General features: G+C 42.7%; 2 protein-coding genes across 2 annotated transcripts; both read left to right on the top strand.

Moving 5' to 3' along the window:
• Nucleotides 1–609: 609 nt before the first annotated feature.
• Nucleotides 610–7839, top strand: LOC134481923 (uncharacterized). The gene is made up of 5 exons (XM_087587023.1): nucleotides 610–802; nucleotides 1543–1705; nucleotides 2850–2981; nucleotides 3439–3615; nucleotides 7250–7839. The coding sequence occupies exons 1-5, from the start codon at nucleotides 652–654 to the stop codon at nucleotides 7332–7334; spliced, it is 708 nt and encodes a 235-aa protein (XP_087443149.1). The 5' UTR covers nucleotides 610–651; the 3' UTR covers nucleotides 7335–7839.
• A 6811-nt stretch (nucleotides 7840–14650) lies between these two features.
• On the top strand, nucleotides 14651–18287 carry LOC148000747 (disks large homolog 5-like). Its single transcript, XM_087587020.1, has 4 exons — nucleotides 14651–14811; nucleotides 15562–15721; nucleotides 17243–17374; nucleotides 17817–18287. The coding sequence occupies exons 1-4, from the start codon at nucleotides 14721–14723 to the stop codon at nucleotides 18016–18018; spliced, it is 585 nt and encodes a 194-aa protein (XP_087443146.1). The 5' UTR covers nucleotides 14651–14720; the 3' UTR covers nucleotides 18019–18287.
• The last annotated feature ends 888 nt before the right edge of the window (nucleotides 18288–19175 follow it).

Genomic DNA, 19175 nt, shown 5'->3' with positions numbered 1-19175 from the left:
TTTGATGTTTGCTCTATACCTGAGAAGCTTTTTTGCCAGGAAAAGGGAGTTTCCATTGCACAAAATGGGATGGTAAGACAGAGATTTCAGGAAAAAACATGGGTGAATATATTGAAACCATGACCCCTCTCAAGGCACAATCCATGAAACAACAGGTCCAGCTTGCATACATTTAAAGGAGTAGGAAAAAATATTGGCCTCTAGGGAACAGTAAAAATTGTGGCAAATGGATTATATGTCACATGCACGGACCCTGGATTTATACATTTCAGGAAGAAGAATATCCCTCATCCACGGTCTTTAGATCTTTGGCTGTTAACCAAGATGTTCTATCCATTTCAAGGCCTGATACAACTCTCCCTCTCCTCAGCAACTGAGTTGTAATGAAGGAGTGAGAACTCTGAAGCTCTGGAAGGAGAGTGAGCGAATGGGTGTTCCCTGGCTCAAAAGTGAGTCTCTGGAAAAGCCACTGCAGAAACTGGTCAGTCTGGGTGGAGGTAGTTAGCAAGTAAGCTATGGCATTTCCCAGTGACATCACCGGTAGTGTCTTCCTTGGAAATTCTCTTGTATCCAGGAGACACTAGAATGTTCTGTGATGTCAGCAGTGTTGTGGTGACACCAACTGCCTGAGCGATTTCCCTTCATTTCCTAATGGGTTCCCGAGGAGGCATGTTCTCCAGGATCCTCAGTCTCTTTCGGAGGGACAATCATATCCATGCAGGCACCAGACCAAGGGAGAGGGAGGCTAGCCTTCCATCACGTTGGAGAAGAAGACGAATGGAAAGGTCCTTGAGGAGGTCAAGTGAGTACTGGGCAGGGCAAGGGGAGCTCCCTGGAGGAGGTTGGCTTGTGTTGGTCCTTCCAGGAGTAGGACGTATGATTTAGAGCCTCAGTCTTCCTAATGGCTGACCCAGACACAATAATTTCTGATCATTAGTTTGACAGAAAACCAAGAACTGTTATATGTCAACGGGCTTTCCTTGGATCTCTTTAGTGTCCTGGGCAGTGTCAAAGAATACCAGGATGAGCCTTTATAAGAATAACAAAGTGTCTCTTCCAGGATTGGCTGTTGAAACACTTCATTCTCAGCAGTGTCCTGTAGATTACTTGGGTAATTGATGCCAAGAGGGATACTCTCCTGGTCATATATCAAGGTCTCAGTTACTTTGTCCTTGAACACACATGATTAGGGATTCAAGATGTTAAGCAGTTTGAACTCAAGGACTTACCTGCCTCACATCAGACATTAGCTGAGAAGGTCCTCCAATTCTTCTTGTTTAGGCCAGCTTTAGTATTTCAGTGACAGAGGAATGGCTTTAGGAGGTGTGGTCTATATCTATGATGGCATATGTCATCATATGGCTATGATGGTGGGAACAGGGAACTAGCTGAGTTCAGCTTAAAGATAGCTTTCTTGCTCTGTCAGGGATTCACTGTATCTGTAGAACTGTTCATCCTCAGACTTCTGTTTAGAGTAAGCATAGTTTTCCTTGACACTGTGTCCACATATATGCCTGTTCACTGGTGTTTATCTACCTACAGAGTTTGATCAGAAGGCATCGTCCCAACCCTCCACGACACCTGTTGAAGAGGAGAGAATGAAGCATTTGGAGAACATCAAAATTGCTCTCCAGAAGATGCAGAAGGAGAGAGATGAACTCAGGAGTATCCTGGCCGATTACCCGGGAAAGAATTTAAATGACAGGTAGTCACAATGCAAGTTCTGTTAAATCCACATTTCCTCACATCACAGTAGGCTACAACTCCAGGGTGTCCTCATGGTCAAAATCACTTTCCTGATTGCATCAGAATGTGAAGTTCAGATGGGAATGGGATGGTGGCACAGGCTATTTTAATTCCTACAAACGTAAATCATAGCCTGTGGCCTGATTGTATCACAGGCTGAGAGTGAGGGTAGTAGTGTGTGTGCTCTCATTGTGTGGTTTAAGGAGACTGGACAGGTGTTGGCTTGTGGGAATTTCTAGGTGCTCTGATTATGACCAATCATTGTTGTAATTGACGTGGAGATGCTTTGGGTTCAATAGGTCCTGTGATGAGCTGGAGGGACCCAATCCCACTTGCTGCCTCACAGTGTGTGACTGGACTGACAACAGGGGATCATTGGTTTTCTCTGATTTTATTCATTGTATTTGGAGATAATGCCACATCCTTATATTTAATTGGCATTCTAATTGTATTTGAGAGAGAGAGAGAGAGAGAGAGAGAGAGTGTTTTGTGTGAGTTTGTGTGTGTGTATGCATGTGTGAGTGTGCTTGTGTGTATCACTTAAGATCTGGGTATTCTATGTATTGATTTGGCCTGAGAATTATCCTGTGTCAATTTCCATGGCATGATAATGATGAGGGTGAGAGCCTCACTGTGAGCAGTAGAACATTTCACATCTGCTCAGGTGGACGCACATGGAAATCTCCTGGTGCGTGTTATAAATTCTTTTCCCTGTAAATACTGTTCATGTTCCTTTGGGTTTTCATGTAGCAATAGATTCTATGATTGAGAATTGTTACCTAAGAACAGGAGAATAGTCTTCATGGGCTTAAGTTGGAGCCTGGATTGTGACACAGGGTCCTCGAATGTTCTTGGCAAGCTAGTCTATTCCTTCAAACCCCCTCAGGGAGCTCAAGCAAATCAGCTCCCTCCTTCTGTTTCCTGGCACTGCTGTCTCCGTGTTCACAATACTAAACTTAATAAATATCAAATGACCCAGTACCAAGAAGCAAGGGCGTGGCATGTCCTAGGCTGGGGTAGTTCAGGATTCAGTCTGAATTCATGTAATTCTTGAATCCTTCATTCATAATGTTATTTCATCTTTGGACCATGCCCTACCACAGGAACAACTTTGAGTCCGAGATGCTCACGATGCAGCACCAGGAAGTGATGACCGACATGAAGAAAATGAGCGAGCAGGTCAATAGAGCTTTGGTCAAATGTACACACCTCACACTGGAAAATGACTGGTACTGGTGAGTAACTTACAAGGTTGTGACCCCAGCACAGGGCACAGCATGTGTCAGCCCATTCTTATCTTTGAAGTAAAGTAGGATCAGGCTTTATAGGGTTTGAAGCAGACAAGGAAGCCTGTGTCTAAGGAAGGCTCTAGGACACACAGGACACAGAAAGATTGGCCTCCAAGCGATATTCTAATAAAATGGACAAATAAGCACACATGGGGATTAAGTCCTCTTCTGGGAAAAACTTGAATCAATGGTGTCAGGTTTTTGAGAAGTGCCCTGAGTCTTCTGGAATGTGGCTCTTTTCTCCATTTGACCTGTCTCTAGATCATGCTCCATGGCTACTGTGGACTTGGACTATAATCTGAGACTCTCTTCAGATCAGGACCCTAGAAGAAGTAATGGACTTGGAGACGTGGGAGGAAGTTGGAGACTGGCTGGGAGTCACCATTTTTTCTTTGTGTCTCAGCCGCAGCTTCTGCCCCCTCCTAACTGAGTTGTTTGAGCTGAAGAACAATGCCCAGAGAGCACGGCATGAGAACAGGGAGCTTCTATGGGAACAGATTGCACTGGAAGAGTCTATTAAGGAAACAACAAGGTTCTGTGGGGAAGCCAGTATGAAAATCCATGTAACAAGCAGCCTCAGGTAGGATGAATGAAGCATCAAGGGCAGGTTTTCCTGATATCTAAGCATAAACCAAGTCAAACCAGTTTAACCTTTCTCCACCTTATCCAGACACTCTCCTAGGTCTCATCCAGTTGTTCATCTCTTTGAACATTTACAAAACTTTCTGTGATGTTAGCTTCATGCAAGAAACTGGAGGATTGACAACCAAATCCTCCTGCTCAACTAGAAAATGCATTTCCTTAAGGGGGATCTGTTGATCACACATTGCACACTTACATGCCATTATGCTAGAGGGATGCCATGAGGTAGCCGTCTTTGTAGTGCACAGAACTGATTAGAGTTCAGTTCAATTGCCAAAAGAATGGCTCTCATTGTCAATTATGATGGGACTTGTGGACTTTCTCTCCTTTTCCCCGTACATTGAAAATGGTCCCTTCTGCCTGTCCAATACGTGGTTTCTAGTGACAGAGCTTGAGAAGCAGTTTGTCCGTCCTGTTTTATGTCAGTGTTTTAGTGTTCTTTCCTGTGGCTTATGTCCTGGAGCTGACTGGATGAACAGGGATGTAGGAAAGACTTCTCTCAGGGTGAGGGTTTGTGTGAGATATGTGAGGATTAGAGGGATATTTTTGTCCAGCTCTCTCAACCTAGTGTGCCCAAGAAGTGCATTCCCTACACAGGTTTACTCTATAAGGGATGGATAGCAGTGTCTAAGCTCTCACTTGACACATTTCCTTTGCCTCATCTGTATTCAACAACTGTTGTTCTAGCATGATGGCCTCCCCATTCTTTTCTGCTTCTCACTTATGATTTCTGTTCTCTCTCTCTCTCTCTCTCTCTCTCTCTCTCTCTCTCTCTCTCTCTCTCTCTTCTCTCTCTCCCTTCCCCTCTCCATCTCTCTCTGACTCTGTGTGTGTGGGGGGGTGTTTTTTGTGTGTTTGTGGGTACATATATGTGTGATCATGTTTATGACTATGGTGCATATTGTACTTTGGAAGTTGTTTGTTTTAATTGTTTGTGATATGGGGGTCTTATATATATAAGTGTGTGTATATGTGTGCTTTTTCACATGTGTGTGTGAAGTCATCAAGTTTCTGAACACAGACACATATATATATTTATATATATTGTATAAGTCTATATGTGCATATTTAGAAACATGTAAAAGTATACACACACTAACACACACACACACACACACACACACACACACACACACCACAAACACTCTGAGAGAGAAAGAAGAAGAGAAAACATAATCTTTCCAATTACATTTTAAACTGTTCTTAATGGGGTCTTGATCACTATTCAAACTATTTACACTGGGAAAACTATTCATAAATATTGATATTACTTGGAGAAAACTTGAATAGGGTACAGGGATGTGAGGAGAGGCTGCTGTGTGAAATCTATATACCTCAGTATAGAAACTGATGACTCAGAGCTCTTCTGCCTTCTTTGCTCTCGGTGTATTGTAACACTGGAAGGTCATGTGGCTTGTTGTGTCTTCTCAGCATCCTGGTTATGTTAATCATTACCTGCCACCACTTTCTTTCCAGATTGGCCTAAACTTGGTTGAATATACCTTGGCTTTGGAGTTTGGCCTGGAATTTGTTAATTGAAAGATTAATTTGCTTAGAGTTGAATCTGCAAGCAGAAGATGTCCAGGAGTTATGCTGAGGTGGAATCACATCTTTGCCTCAGACAGAAACTTAGGCTCAAAATCGTCCAAAGCACTCACCCTGTGCTGTGTTGTGGCACTCTTAACCGTTGTTATTCAAAATCATTTGATCTGAGTGAAAATCATCTGTAAGGAGGGTTTAGAACAGTGATGACCCTCAGACATTGCTGGAGGTGTCAAATGGGTAGCCCTGTGAGAAGCTGTGTACAACTCTTGTGAAAGTTCAACCTTTTGACACAGCGATTCCAGAACAAGAAGTAGGTGTGAGCAGAGAAACTGTGGCATATTAGTGTTTAGTGGTTCACCTCAGAGCAGCCATGAAGCAAAATTACCCAGATGTCCATCAGTCAGAAAGTGAAAAGGTACAATGTTGTCCAGCCCTTCCATGGACTGCGGCTGAGTTTGATTATACCTGCCAGCATTTGGCTTTGAATTAGCCTTCTCTTACTCGAATTATATCTGATAGCATCCCAGTACAAGTTTTACCTTGGATTGTGGTTATGGAGATTTCCTAGCTGTTTGTGCTGGTAGTTTGTTTCCCCTGTCAGGTACTGTATGGTAAAGGGACCTCATATTGAAAAATGCAGCTCACTTTGCATGCACTGGGAAACAGTGAGCAGAGGACTGAAGAGGCTCACCTGCCCCCCCCCCCCAGTGCTCTGTTGCCTGAAATCAGCCTCCTGTGCACGGCCTTGTGACCTTGCTAAGCAGGCTTGGCTAACAGGCCTAGATGTCACATTTCTAATTTCTGATTTTCAGGGGAATACACTTTATTGGCTGAGCTGTCTTTAGGCTATGCTCACTGTGTACTTACTCCACTCCAGGTTTTTTTTTTTTCTTATGCCACAATAGTAGACTGGGTGATCCCTTCTATTACCATTAACTGGGAAACTAACCACATTCTGCAAATTACTCTGCTTGTATATGTGAACAAATATATTTGGGTGAGTTCAAAAGTGTGTATGTCTGGGTGTTTGTCTGTCTATGTCTGTATACATGTATGTCTCCATGGACAATATAATCTTCTAATGACCAGGATGAGGAGAAAATGGAGGAAAGTCTGCAGGACCCCCTGAATCAGCAAAAACTGGTCACTGAGCAAAAGGCCTAGTCTGAGAAGATGCAGCATCATTTCGGTGTCACTGAGAGGATTTGAAAGCACAGGATGAGAGGACCCAAGTAGATTCCCTGTACTTATAAACTGTCTTATTGGGTGTGTGACTTTCTCCATAGTTCTCAGCACCTGTCACCTAGGAGCAGCTCAGAATATTTTTCTTGTCCATTTTAAAAGAAATTCCGTCCATGAAGTGTATGTGATCCATAGAGATTCTGGCTATTGTGTACTGATCCCTCCAGTCTGTGCTCTCTTGTATTATCTGAGCCCAGTGCCTTTAGGTCTCCCCACAAATAGTTTTACGATACACATAAACAAAGGAGTGGTATAGTTTATTTTCTGCATGAGTATCTCCTTTGGACTTCAATGCCTACCCTCGGCAAGATTTCCATGCAGCATATTCTTGCCAAGTATAATATCACTTCAGTGTTCATGTACTTCTTGAGATATTGTTTCTCTGGGTCTTTACAGATTTTGAGGTTGTCATGTGGACCCCAGGCATATTCCTGCACTGGAGGAATTATAATAGTCTTCATTTCAGTGATGGCCAGACTTCCAAGGCCTTCCTATTGTTTTCTAGTTTGTTCATATCTCTCCTCATCTGACATTGAGACATTGCTACATGATATTAAAATATAATGTATACGTATGATTGGAATTATCTGCTGTTCACTGTTTAATTTTTAGCAGTTTTAAAAGCTGGGAAAATATGCAGGCTTGTGGGATCTCTTACCCTTCTCTCTTGGGCATGAGAGAATGACCTCAGATGAAAGATCATCCTGGATTATCCTGCTGAATTGTGCTGCTGTGTATGGGATAAGTGACATGGCAGGTTCTCACCAGGCCTTTTCCACCCCTAGGTCTGAACACTGCAGCAGAAGCTTTCCCAGGGCACAGAGCAGGATTACAGCTCTCAGAGACAGGACTGTCCACCAGGAGCACTGAGGGTGCAAAGATTGACACCACCTCCCACATCTCAGTCCTTGTAACCATACCAATCTTGGGCTAAATTTGAAAGACCTTGAGATGTGGCCTGGAACACGCCTCACGTTTAACCTTTTGACGACTTGTCCATCAACAACCAACCACTCCAAGTGAGGCAGGTCTACATTCATCTTGAGGAGATTTTTACCATCTTACCTGCCGTTCTGCTGTGTTTGCAAGGCCAGCAACAGTCTGGAGTTATATGTTGAAGAATCAGCAGGAATTGAATGCTGACTAATTTACTTGTTATATTTGTTTTTAGTTTGAAGTTTGGTTTTATGCATTTGGTTTTATTTGTTTACGTTTGAAGTTTTGGTATTTATTTGTTAACTTTAGTTTTTTAATTAATATGCTATATTCTTAAGGCTATATACATTGAACTCATTGACTCCCCACTTTAAAGTGTTCTCGAATAAATCAATTTTTGCCAATAAATAAAAATGTGACCTTTAACCCTTCACTCACAAGACCGTCCTGAGTCGTGTGTGGTTCTTCCTCCTGTAACAGCACAAGTATAAGGCAACAGTGGTGCTCTGCAAGTCTCATGCAGCTTAGGCTTTACCATCAGTTCACAGCCAGCCAGAGCTACGCAGGAAACTGTGCTCTTAATGTAGACAGTGTGTCGTGCTCTGTGGATCCCACATACATGACGAAAATTATCCTTGCTTTATCCTTGTGCTCACAAATTTAGCTTCCTTTATAATGACAAACAAAGGAGAAACACAAGTATTTCTCTAATACATTAGAGGAAATAAAAACATTCAGTATAGGAATATAAAAAGCGATCAGGACACACAGAGCTGTATGCCTCTGCATTCCTTATAATAAAGCATCGGTTATAACTGCACATTTATTGAATTCCAGCAATTTTGGAGGAACGATATTTTTAAATTTTTTTATTAGATATATTTCTTTACTTACATTTCAAACGTTATTCCCCATCCTTGTTTCCTTCCTTAAGCCCCCATTCCCTTCCCTCTCCCTTCCCCATATGTGTATCCCCTATACATCCCCCTTATTGTTCACCACTATTCCCCTGCACTGCCCCTGGAACATTTTCTTTATTGTTTTTGTTGGTTTGTTTGTTGTTATTCTTTTTCTCCCATTTTTATTAAATTGGGCATTTCTTATTTACATTTCAAATGTTATTCCTTTTCCCGGTTTCCTGTCCATCAGCCCCCTAACCACTCCCCTTCCCGTTCTAAATGGGTGTCCCCTCCCTGTCCAACCCCCATTACTGCCCTCTCCAACATTCCCTACGCTGGGGGTTCAACCTTGGTAGTACCAAGGGCTTCCCCTTCCACTGTTGCCCCAACAATGCTATTTACTGCTACCTACGCAGGGTCAGTCCATGTGTAGTCTTTGGGCAGTGGTTTGGTCCCTGGAAGCTCTGGTTGGTTCTTATGGGGTTGCAAGCCCCTTCAGCTCCTTCAGTCCTTTCCCTAGTTCCTCCAATGGGTGTCCCGTTCTCAGTTCAGTGGTTCGCTTCAGGCATTTGACTCTGTATTTGACATGTTCTGGCTGTGTCTTTCAGGAGAGATCTATATCCGGTTCATGTCAGCATGCACTTCTTAGCTTCATCCATCTCATCTAGTTTTGGTGGATATATATCCATATCTATATCTATATCTATATCTATATCTATATCTATATCTATATCTATATCTATATCTATATATCTATATCTATATCTATATCTATATCTATATCTCTATATCTATATCTCTATATCTATATATCTATCATCTATCTATCTATCTATCCATCTATCTATCTATCTATATGGACCACATGTGGGGCAGGCTCTGAATGGCCGTTCCTTCATTCTCTGCCCTAAAATTTTCCTCCCTATCCCCTCCTGTGAATATTTTTGTTCCCCCGTTAAAGAAGGAGTGAAGCATCCACATTTTCGTCATCCTTCTTGAGTTTCATGTGGTTTGTGCCTTAGATCTCGTGTATTTCGAGTATAACTAAGAGGCGAGGATGCAAAAGAATCAAATGAATAGCTTGAGGCCAGAGGTTAGTGGTGAACACCAGAGGGAAAGATCATTCTTCCAGAAAGAATTGGCAGGTTTCTGGTAACTCAGCTTTACCAGACTACTTGTCTTGGGTCCACAGAACTCTCTGAGTTGCCAACACCAAGGTATGTTACACCTACATACACTGGACAGTGTAGAAGGAGATGTCAAAGCCAGATGTCACATTTACACCTATGTAAATAAAAAACAGAGATCATTTACCCAGAAAGGATTGCATACAGGTAGCCAACGCTAGGATAAATTATGGGAACCTGAATTAACTGACACATGGCCTCCTAGAGTCAGATAAAAGTACCTGCTTGTTTTTATTGATACCCTTTCTGGGTGAGTAGAAGCTCACTACATCGGACTGAAACTGATCATAGAGCAACTAGAAAGCTCTGCTAGGAACTTTCCTCCTAATTTTGCCACTCACTAGGAATGCTGTCCTATAATAGCCCAGCTCTCACGGCCAAAGCCTATGAATAACAGTCAAAGATGTATGAATAGTTTGGAGTCTTTGTTGTGCAGAATTCTGGGTAGGTGGAAATAATGAACAAGACATTAAAGGAGACACTAAGAAAACTCTCATTAGAGTCCAGGAAAGGTGGAAAGGCTCTTTTCTTATTTTGGGCCTGCTGTACTCCATACAAGGAGGGGTTGAACCCTATAATATTATGTTTAGAATACACGCCCCATTGCTTCTAAGTCTTAGAGATCAGAGGTTGGCAGAATTCTTCAACTATTTTATTCTTGAAATCCTGTCTGTCCAGTTCTCTGTAAAGTCTATTACTTTGACTATCAGAGAGACCCAGTGAACCTCTAAATCTATCTACAATATCCCCTAATTTGGACCTGGTGGTAGTGGGCAACGAAAGGACAATGAAAGCAATTTGCAATGAACTTACGTGGCGATGTTTTACACTCTTACAGTTATGAGGTTAGGTGGAATTTTAACATGGATTCCTCACAACTAGGTCAAGAATGTTGAAGCCACAGATGACAAGGCCAAATAGACTCCCTCCAGAACTTCTGGACCTATTAAAGTTGAGCTTTCACCTGACCTCAAGTCCTTCCACTCCCTGCCCAACCTCCTGGATCTTACATTTGGCATGAATACAGGATCATGGTCCAAACTCTAACACCCTCAGGCCTGGCCCTGGGAACTCAGGAAGGTGGATACTAGAGAAGAGACGTCTAATGGAACTGCGGAAGAGCAATCTCCGTCCACGTTGTCCTTTGCTCACTAATATCTGGTTATTTTTTGGAGAAAGGATTTGAAAGTTTATCATTTGAAGTAGGTGCACAACATTTAAAGTTGTATATTCACTGTGTAACTGGGTTCACTATGTTACCAAGATCATTGCAACAGAGGGATGCAAAACAGAGACTTTGTGAGTACACATCCATGAATATATGTAAAGAAAGACACCTTGGAAGGAATGCACAATAAGAAAATGAAATCCAATATCCATTAAATTAAAGGTCTGGAGGGAAATACTGCCTTTTGGGAAACAGGAAAACCTAGGAAATTGGAATGTATGTCACAGGACTGGATCTGGGAATAAAATTATTATGCAGAAGAATCTTCCACCCCATGTCCCTTGATGTTTTCTCCCCATGCCAGGCCCCTGACGCAATCTGCCCTTTCAGAGCATGTAACTACTAATGGAGCAAAGAGAAATCTCTAGCTTTAGAGGGAGGAGATATGGAAAGGGTTCCATTGTGTCACTGGAGAGCCTCCTGGACATGGCACCTCAGAATCTGGTCACCATAAGGAAAGCTGGTTAGCAGGAGGCCCTGGCAGTTCCCAGTGACGTCATCCAAATGCTCTCCTGTATGGTGGCCTTCTAGAAAGAGTAGCGTAAACTGCAATAAAAGGATACACTTGAAAGTAAAACTTGGAGGAAAGGCCCTGGCTTATCTACATTATCACTGTGAACTGTGACATTGCTCTCTTGGCTTCTGTGGCCCGACATGAGGGCTCTGAAGCTATGCTGCATCCTGTGGAACTGTGAATGAGCTTGTGTCACACGAAGCATGTGAATGGAGTGAGAAGACAGTAGGAGGACATTGTGACATTGCTCTCCCAATGGAGACATGGAAGTGTTGACAATCACAGTGGGTGAGTCTCAAGCTGCACTTTGAGACCCAGCCAGGCTACATTTCACTTGTCAGCTCACTTCCTGCACATCCACCACAGGCCAAGGGCAGGCTCAGATGAAGCTCTGTTGAACACAGGTGCTGTCCCTTGTGAGCTGCGTCTCAGGGTATGCGGAAGACCATTCAGCCTCCGGTGATGTGGGAGATCAGAGTAGTAAGAGGCAGACAGAGGGGACAGTTCTGTGTTTGTTCTTCTGGGCTACCATAACTACATCTTCCAGGCTAAGGATTTGCTCATGGGAGTCTGCTGTGTCACATGTGTAAAGGCCAAGCTGTCGGAAGTCTCAATAACACAACTGGCTCCAGGCTGCTTTCTCAGTCACTGGGATTTTCACGCAGTCCTTCGTACCTTGTCTTCTAGAACCACACATTCTTTTCTGCCTTCATATGGACAAGGCATATTTTCTCACTCTCTCTCTCTAGAGACCAGTAGGAACACATATATTGGATAGCCATGCTTACTGTCTAAACTGGCAGGCGTCCAGGTAAGGCATTAGTGGGTACAGCATCATATCTCAGGATCTCTTCCTGTAAGGGTTGGAGCAGAACTCCCCCATCTCATCCTGGGTGACGATGTAGATTAGACCCATCAGATTAAATAAAGAATTGAAAAAACTCTCCTGGGGGTGAAGTGGTGAGGAAATCATGTTGCCGTCCCATAAATGCACTGCTATGAGCAAGCTTCAGACAGCCTTGGGGGTGCAGCCTGCAGCAGAGACCACAGGCCTTTGGTGGAGAATGATTCAGTTCAGAACTGGGAAGGGAGAAGGATGGTTGATATTGTTCCAGTAGATCTCACTGCCTATAAAAAGAGTTTCTTCTAGATCAATGAATGGTTCTTGTAAAGCAGCTCCTGGACTGGACTACTGAGACCAACCATGAGCCCACCAGACTGGTGCTTTCCAACCAACAGACAAAAGTATCCACTGTACAAATGATACACAGATATATACACAGAATACCAGATGGATACAGAGTTTCTTCAGTTCCATGAATGAGGGATTCAGCAGATGAGATGGCTCAGCAGATAAAGGTAATTGTTGCCAACTCCCTACACCTGAGCTCCTTCCTAGGACCTACATGATTGAAGGAAAGAACAAACCTCTCACAACTTGTCCTCAGATTGTTATGTAGTTGGATTTTTCCGGTCTTGGTCCACAGAAGCAAAGACATCAGGTTTTCCAATTCCATTTGACACGGGACCAGCACCTTCAACCGAATGTTCCTTCCTGGAAAGCTGCAGCCTGTCGGCGTGGCTCAGTGGTTTGTGAACTGCAGGTGTCCGTCTGGGAAGGTGGTCGTGTTCATCCAGCCCACCTGCCCCTATTGCAGAAAGACCCAAGAAATCCTCAGTCACCTGCCTTTCAAACCTGGTCTTATGGATTCGTGAACATCACAGCCACTAACAACACCAATGAGATTCAAGATTATTTACAACAGCTCACTGGATGGAGAACAGTTCCTCAGGTCTTCATAGGTAAAGAAAGACTGCATAGGCAGACGCAGCGATCTGATCTCCATGCCACACAATGGGGAGCTGATGACTCGGCTGAAGCAGATTTGAGCTCTGCAGTTAGGAAAGGGGTGCAGGCAGAGCCCATGCCGAGAGCCATCATCCAGCTATTCTGATGGCCCGGACCCCTGAGAGATGATGTGCATCACAGAGGATGTCAGTATTTTCTGGTGACCAGACTTTTCAACAAATTGGCTTTTATTTCTTCTTTTCCTCAGTGCTAAAACTTGTTGCTGTTTGCCTTTAACCATGGGGCTGAGAAGCTTAACAGACAACACTGGCTTTTCCACTCTTCCTGAGCTGACATGTCTCTGCCTCTAAGCCCATGTTTCCCATCCAGTTGATCTAAATCCCCATTGAATCTGTTTCTGGTTTCCTGCCATGCTGGTCAGCTGAAGTCATTTTGCAGAAGTCCACTTCCTGAATGGTCATTAAATCAATGGATATTGTGATTTTGTTTATGACCTACACACAGGCCTTTCCCTCCATCCTGCATGCACCGTCCCACTTCTCCATTCACAGCCCTCAGCCAGTGTTCTCAACCTTGCCCTCGCACAACCCACAGAAGTCCACACTTGTATGAGCATGCTGTTTGAAAAATCAGATGAAGAGCTTTAGCATACTTGGTCCTCACTGTAGCCATAATAACATAGACGACAGAGCAGATTGTGCATTCATCTCTATTCATAAAGGAGATTAAGAAAATCCCAAGTTTTATGTTGATCCTCGTCAGAGTACCAGCAAAGTCAAATATGAAATGCAAAATTGCATCAATTGTATCAAGGGGCAACCCCCAATATCCTCATGCCTGGACTTGGAAATTAAGGAAGACAGATATTGGAGAAGTGATGGCTGTCGGGCTACAATGTAGGAACACGAAGTCCAGGTTGACCTTTGCTCACTGATGACCAATTTAATTGTCTGGCTATATTTGAGAAAGGGATGATGTCCTACTTAATATGTAAAAGAAGGGACAGAAATTTATGATTTTATATTTGCCCTGTAGTTGATCCCCTATATTCCGAAGAAAAGGGAGTTTTTATTGCAAAAAGTAGGATTATTAACATTGACTTTGTGAACTACATGGACGTGTATGTGGAAATAGCCCTGGCTATCAAGCAATGCACAATAAGCAAATATTATTCAGGTTTTATAAAATTAAAATTACAGGAGGAATATATTGGCCTCTAGGAAACAGAAAAATTTGGGAATTAGACTGTATATATGTGCACCGTCTCAAGTGTAGATTTATTATTGATAGAAATCGTCCTCATTTGTGGTCCCTAGAGATTTAGATACTAACAAAAATATCTTATGCAATTCAGGGTTGTAACCAACTCTCCCCATCAAAAGCATTGATGACATCTGATGAAGCAGAGAGAAATATCTAACTCTGGAGGAGAAGTTGCCAAAGGATATTCCCTGGGTCACAGGAGAGGCTGCAGAAAAGGGCCCCATAGAAATTGGTTTCTTTTGGGAGAGCTGGTTAGCAGGTAGGCCATAGAACTTTCCAGTGACGTCATCAGTAATCTCTTCCTTGGACAATCTCTTGTATCTAAGAGAGCACTAAAATCTTCTGTGATGTCACCAGTGTTGTGGTGACACCAACTGCCTGTGGGATTCCCTCAGTGCCTTTTAGGTTCACAAACAGGCATGTTTCACCAGCTGCTCAAGCTCGTTCAGAAGGAGAGGGGAGACCAAGGAGAGACCAGACCGAGGCAGAAGAAAGCTGGCCTCCTGTCTTGTAAGTACAGAAGAATGAAATCATTCTGGGGAAGGCACAGTGAGTACTGGGTAGAGTTGGGGAACTTCCTCCAGGAGGGAGGTTTGAGCTGAGCCTTTCAGGAGTCGGCCTTACAAGCAGGAGCCTTGGAATTTGTCAATTGCAGACCAAGAGTCAAGAGTCCTGATGATTAATTTGACAGAGAGCCAGGAATTGGACAGCCTGCAGCTTCTTTTCTATGAGCTTTTTAATTTCTACTGCCAAGGAATGCCAGGAGGAAGCCCTATGAGACTAACAATGTGCCCATTCATGGTTGGGTGCTGAAGCACTTCATCCTCTAGATTCCTGTAGGTTACTAAGTCTGTGGTGACAACAACAAGGAAGGATGAACCCCCTAGTCATGAATTGAGGTCGCAGACACTTTAAGCTTGAACACACGATTAGGGTTTGATGGTGCTGTGAACTCCAGGATTGACCTGCTCCACATCTGTTATCTGCTGACAATGTCCCAAATCTTTATGTCTGAGGTAGATTCTATCTTTCACGATGAGGGATCATGTAATAGTGAGTGAGGCTTATGTATGGCAATGGAGGTTGGGAAGAGGGAAATAGCTTAAGAGTCCACATTAAAGATAGCTTTTCTTCTCTTTCAGGGATTCAACAAGTCTCCAGCCTTTCCTCTTCCTCAACCTCCATTTTGAGATTCAGAATGGTCTTTTCTGCCCATGGGCTATCCAATATGTACATTCACTTGTGTTTATCTATCTACAGGGTTTATTCGGAAGGCATCATCAGAAAATTTCATCAGTAACCATGAAAAGCGTATAAAGAAATTGGAGGAACTAAAACTTGAAATCCAGAAGTGTAAAATCGAGCGGGATGAACTTTCTCGAATCCTGGACCTTTATGTCAATGATGGTTTGAACTACAGGTAGTCATTATGCCCTGTAACCTATTGACTGTCTTGTGCTCTCTCTGCTAAGCCAAGATTTCCTCACATCAAGAAACTGTTTCGGGGCTGGGGATTTAGCTCAGTGGTAGAGCACTTACCTAGGAAGCACAAGGCCCTGGGTTCGGTCCCCAGCTCCGAAAAAAGGAACCAAAAAAAAAAAAGTGTTTCACCTCTCATTCTGGATTTTAAGGAGCCTTGGCAGGTGCTGGCCTGTGAGAGAAGCTAGGTGCTGTGTGTTTGGGGTCAACCTCTCTTGTACTTGACCCTGATCTCCTTGGAGTTGGATTGGATTTTTTTCAACAGCTGGAAGGACCTGGTCACACTTGCTGCATCTAAGTGTGTGAATGAAATGCCTGAATGTCCTCACTCTTACTCTGATTTTGGTCGTTATACACTGATTCTATGGCACCTCCATGATAAAGTTGGCATTCTAATTATGTTTGTATATGGGTTGGTATGTATGGATGGATGTGAAAGTATTTGTGTGTGTTTTGCTCAGGATCAGGAAGTCTGGGACCTTTGATTGGGTCTGAGGATTTGTTTGATGAACAGTTTGCAGGTCATGATAGTGATGAGTCCGTGAGGCCGTCATTGATCAACAGAGCACTTTGCTCCTTCTGTTTACCTTGCTGGCACATAGGGCTCTCCTGAGGGGAGGAGGTGTTATGAATCCTCTTCCCTGTAAAAAGTAGTTTCGGCCTCTGGGAGTCTTGTAACAAGGATTGAGAATCCCTGCATTCAAAACAAGAGAAATGTCATCACATCTTTCTGTTGGACCCAAGGCTATGGCACAGACTGGAGGAAACATCTTATACTTCTTACACAACTATTCAATTCCTTCATGCTTACCTGGCCAGCTCTTCAAGGTCAGCTCCCTCCATTTGGTCCCCTAGCTCTGCTGTCCAAAGGCCAGGATAATTAATTTAACCAGCACCATTGGAAGGAGCAAGTTTGTGGTATATACTGGGCTTAGGTAGTCCAGAGAACAGTCTGAGTTCATTTATTTATTTATTTATTTATTTATTTACTTATTTATTTATTTATTTATTTATTTATTTATTTATTTATTTATTATTCATTTTCCTGCTTTGAACTTTATTTTCTTTTTTTTAATTATCCAAGGATGGTTTACTGTGACCTAGAAAAGGTCACTGTGGGAATAAATTCTTGGCACTTGTTATTCCCAAACATGCAGCTCTCAGACTTTCCCCCCTCCTATACAGAGGGTCTTTATAGGACCATATCTCACCAGCCTTTTAAGGATTACTTATTTCAAAACAAATGCATGCTGATTTACAGAGAAATATTTTCTATGGGAGAGTGATGGTTTGAATCTCACTGTTGTGTTTTTGCTGTGGTCTTTGAGTTTTCCACTTTCTTCCCTAGCCCCCATTCCTTGAATTTGAATTTTTTATTGGCTATTTTTTATTTACACTTCACCTAATTCTGAAATCATGGGTTCAGACAGTTATTTGTTCCTTGGGTCATGTTCTAACACAGGCTGAGTGTTGAATTGCCAATGCTTAAATCCCAACATGAGATGAGAACGATGGACATGCATAAGATGACCAACTGGATAAGTGATGCCATGGAGAAGTACAAGGAGCTCATACAAGAGAACAATTCCTACCGGTGAGTCACTGACAGAAAGGAGACCCCAGCACTAGGCGGGGAATACTTCTGTCCAGCTGTGACTTTGAAAAAAGATCTGTGATCCATGAGAAACACATGGAAAGTTTGTATAGCTGCTGGGTCTTCTATCAGCCCTCAGAGGGGATTGGCCCTCTACCTGCCAATGGTTTTAGAATACCATGAACACATAAGCACCCATATGCACCATTTCCTCTTCTTTGATGTATATATACCCTCTAGTGTCAAGATTTTCTGAAGTACTTTGATTCCCATGGAGTGCGGACTCGGGATTTGACCTGCCTCTAATTGGTGCTATCATGTAAACTGTGGCTCTAGTCTGGAGATGCCTGGGGATGGGGCCCTTGAAGGGATGATTGTACTTGCAGGAGTGGCAGGCAAATAGAAACTGCCTGGGATTTACCATTATTTGTTTTTGATTCAGCATCAGAAACTTCCACCTCCTGAATGAATGCAATGAATTGAAGAAGAATGTAAGGATTCTGATGAATGAGAACAGAAAACTGCTGGTGGAGCAGACTGAACTGCAAGCATCCTGTGAGGAGGGAAAGAGGTTCTGTGAGGAGGCCAGCAAGACCATCTACACCGCAGATATTGAATCCTTGTGTCCTGTTACTTTTGAGTAAATCAAATGTATCCTTGTGAATCAAACAGTGATCTCGAACTCGTCACTCTTAAGAACCTTCTTTATTGAAGTGTGATGTAACCATCTGAAATCCCACAGCTCTCAGGCAGAGATGGATCTCTGCATTCTCACAGGGATTGGGCATCATAATTACTTCCCAGTTAGACTGAGATACAAAGACAATTGTACTTTCAGTGTAGATTGTGTGTCCAACTCTGAATACCAACTTCTTATTGAAAATAAAATATCAATGCTTTATCCTTATCAAATATTTAGTGACCACTAAAATATACTCTTTTGTGGATGAGAGTGTTGAACATATTAATGGAATATTCATCAGGTGTTCTGTAGTATCTCCCAGGAAATAAAACAATATTATAGGGAGTATAGAAGCAGTCATGAAACAGAATTGCTTGCTTTTGGTTTCCTTCAAACATGATATCAATTGTAACTGCACAGAGGAGATAATAAATTGCAAGACCTTTCAGGGGATAGGGTTTTTATGGTTGGTTGTTTTCTTGTTCTTCTTGATTAGGATGATGACTTTTGTTCTTGACAATGTACTATGTTCATTTGGGATTTCAACTCAAGCAGACCACATAGTTTACAATTCAGTTTCTAGATTTCTTTAAAAGCTGGACAAAATATCCAGGCAAAGGTGCCCTATGAGTTTTCTCCTTTGGTTTTCCCTCCTTTGAGTGCTTTTGTTTTTCTTTATTGTTGTTGTTGATTTATTTTACATTTATGAGTGTTTTGCCTTCTGTAGGTCTGTGCATGCTATTCCCCAAAGGCCAGAAGGGGTCATTGGGTTTCACCTGAAACTTAAGTGACAGAGGATTGTTAGGTGCCCTGCAGGTCTTTTGAGAAACAAATTCTCAAATGATGAGCCATCTCTCCAGCCCCTACCGTGGATGTTTGTCCTTCATCGTGTTCCTAATTTGTGGCAATGGATCATACCTGAACAAAGTGTTTCTTGAGATATGTAGGGACACATTTATGGGGTCTGCATGCTAATTATCTAGACTTCCAGGCATCTATGTGAAGTTTTTAGTTAGGGTTTCACTGCCGAGAACAGATACCATGACTAAGACAAATGTTACAAAGGACAGCATTTAATTGGAGCTGGCTTAAAGGTTCAGATCTTCAGTTCTTTATCAT

This window comes from Rattus norvegicus, chromosome 15 (assembly GCF_021556685.1).
Source record: "Rattus norvegicus strain SHRSP/BbbUtx chromosome 15, alternate assembly SHRSP_T2T, whole genome shotgun sequence".
NCBI lineage: Eukaryota > Metazoa > Chordata > Mammalia > Rodentia > Muridae > Rattus > Rattus norvegicus.
This window is presented reverse-complemented; position numbering and strand designations above follow the sequence as displayed.

Excerpts from the sequence above, each read along its gene's own strand:
- LOC148000747 (XM_087587020.1), top strand. The coding sequence starts at position 14,721 with ATGTTTCACCAGCTGCTCAAGCTCGTTCAGAAGGAGAGGGGAGACCAA. Across the intron at positions 15,722-17,242 it reads AATGATGGTTTGAACTACAG|GCTGAGTGTTGAATTGCCAA; the intron begins GTAGTCATTATG and ends GTTCTAACACAG. Across the intron at positions 17,375-17,816 it reads CAAGAGAACAATTCCTACCG|CATCAGAAACTTCCACCTCC; the intron begins GTGAGTCACTGA and ends TTTTTGATTCAG.
- LOC134481923 (XM_087587023.1), top strand. The coding sequence starts at position 652 with ATGGGTTCCCGAGGAGGCATGTTCTCCAGGATCCTCAGTCTCTTTCGG. Across the intron at positions 803-1,542 it reads AAGGTCCTTGAGGAGGTCAA|AGTTTGATCAGAAGGCATCG; the intron begins GTGAGTACTGGG and ends ATCTACCTACAG. Across the intron at positions 2,982-3,438 it reads CTGGAAAATGACTGGTACTG|CCGCAGCTTCTGCCCCCTCC; the intron begins GTGAGTAACTTA and ends TTTGTGTCTCAG.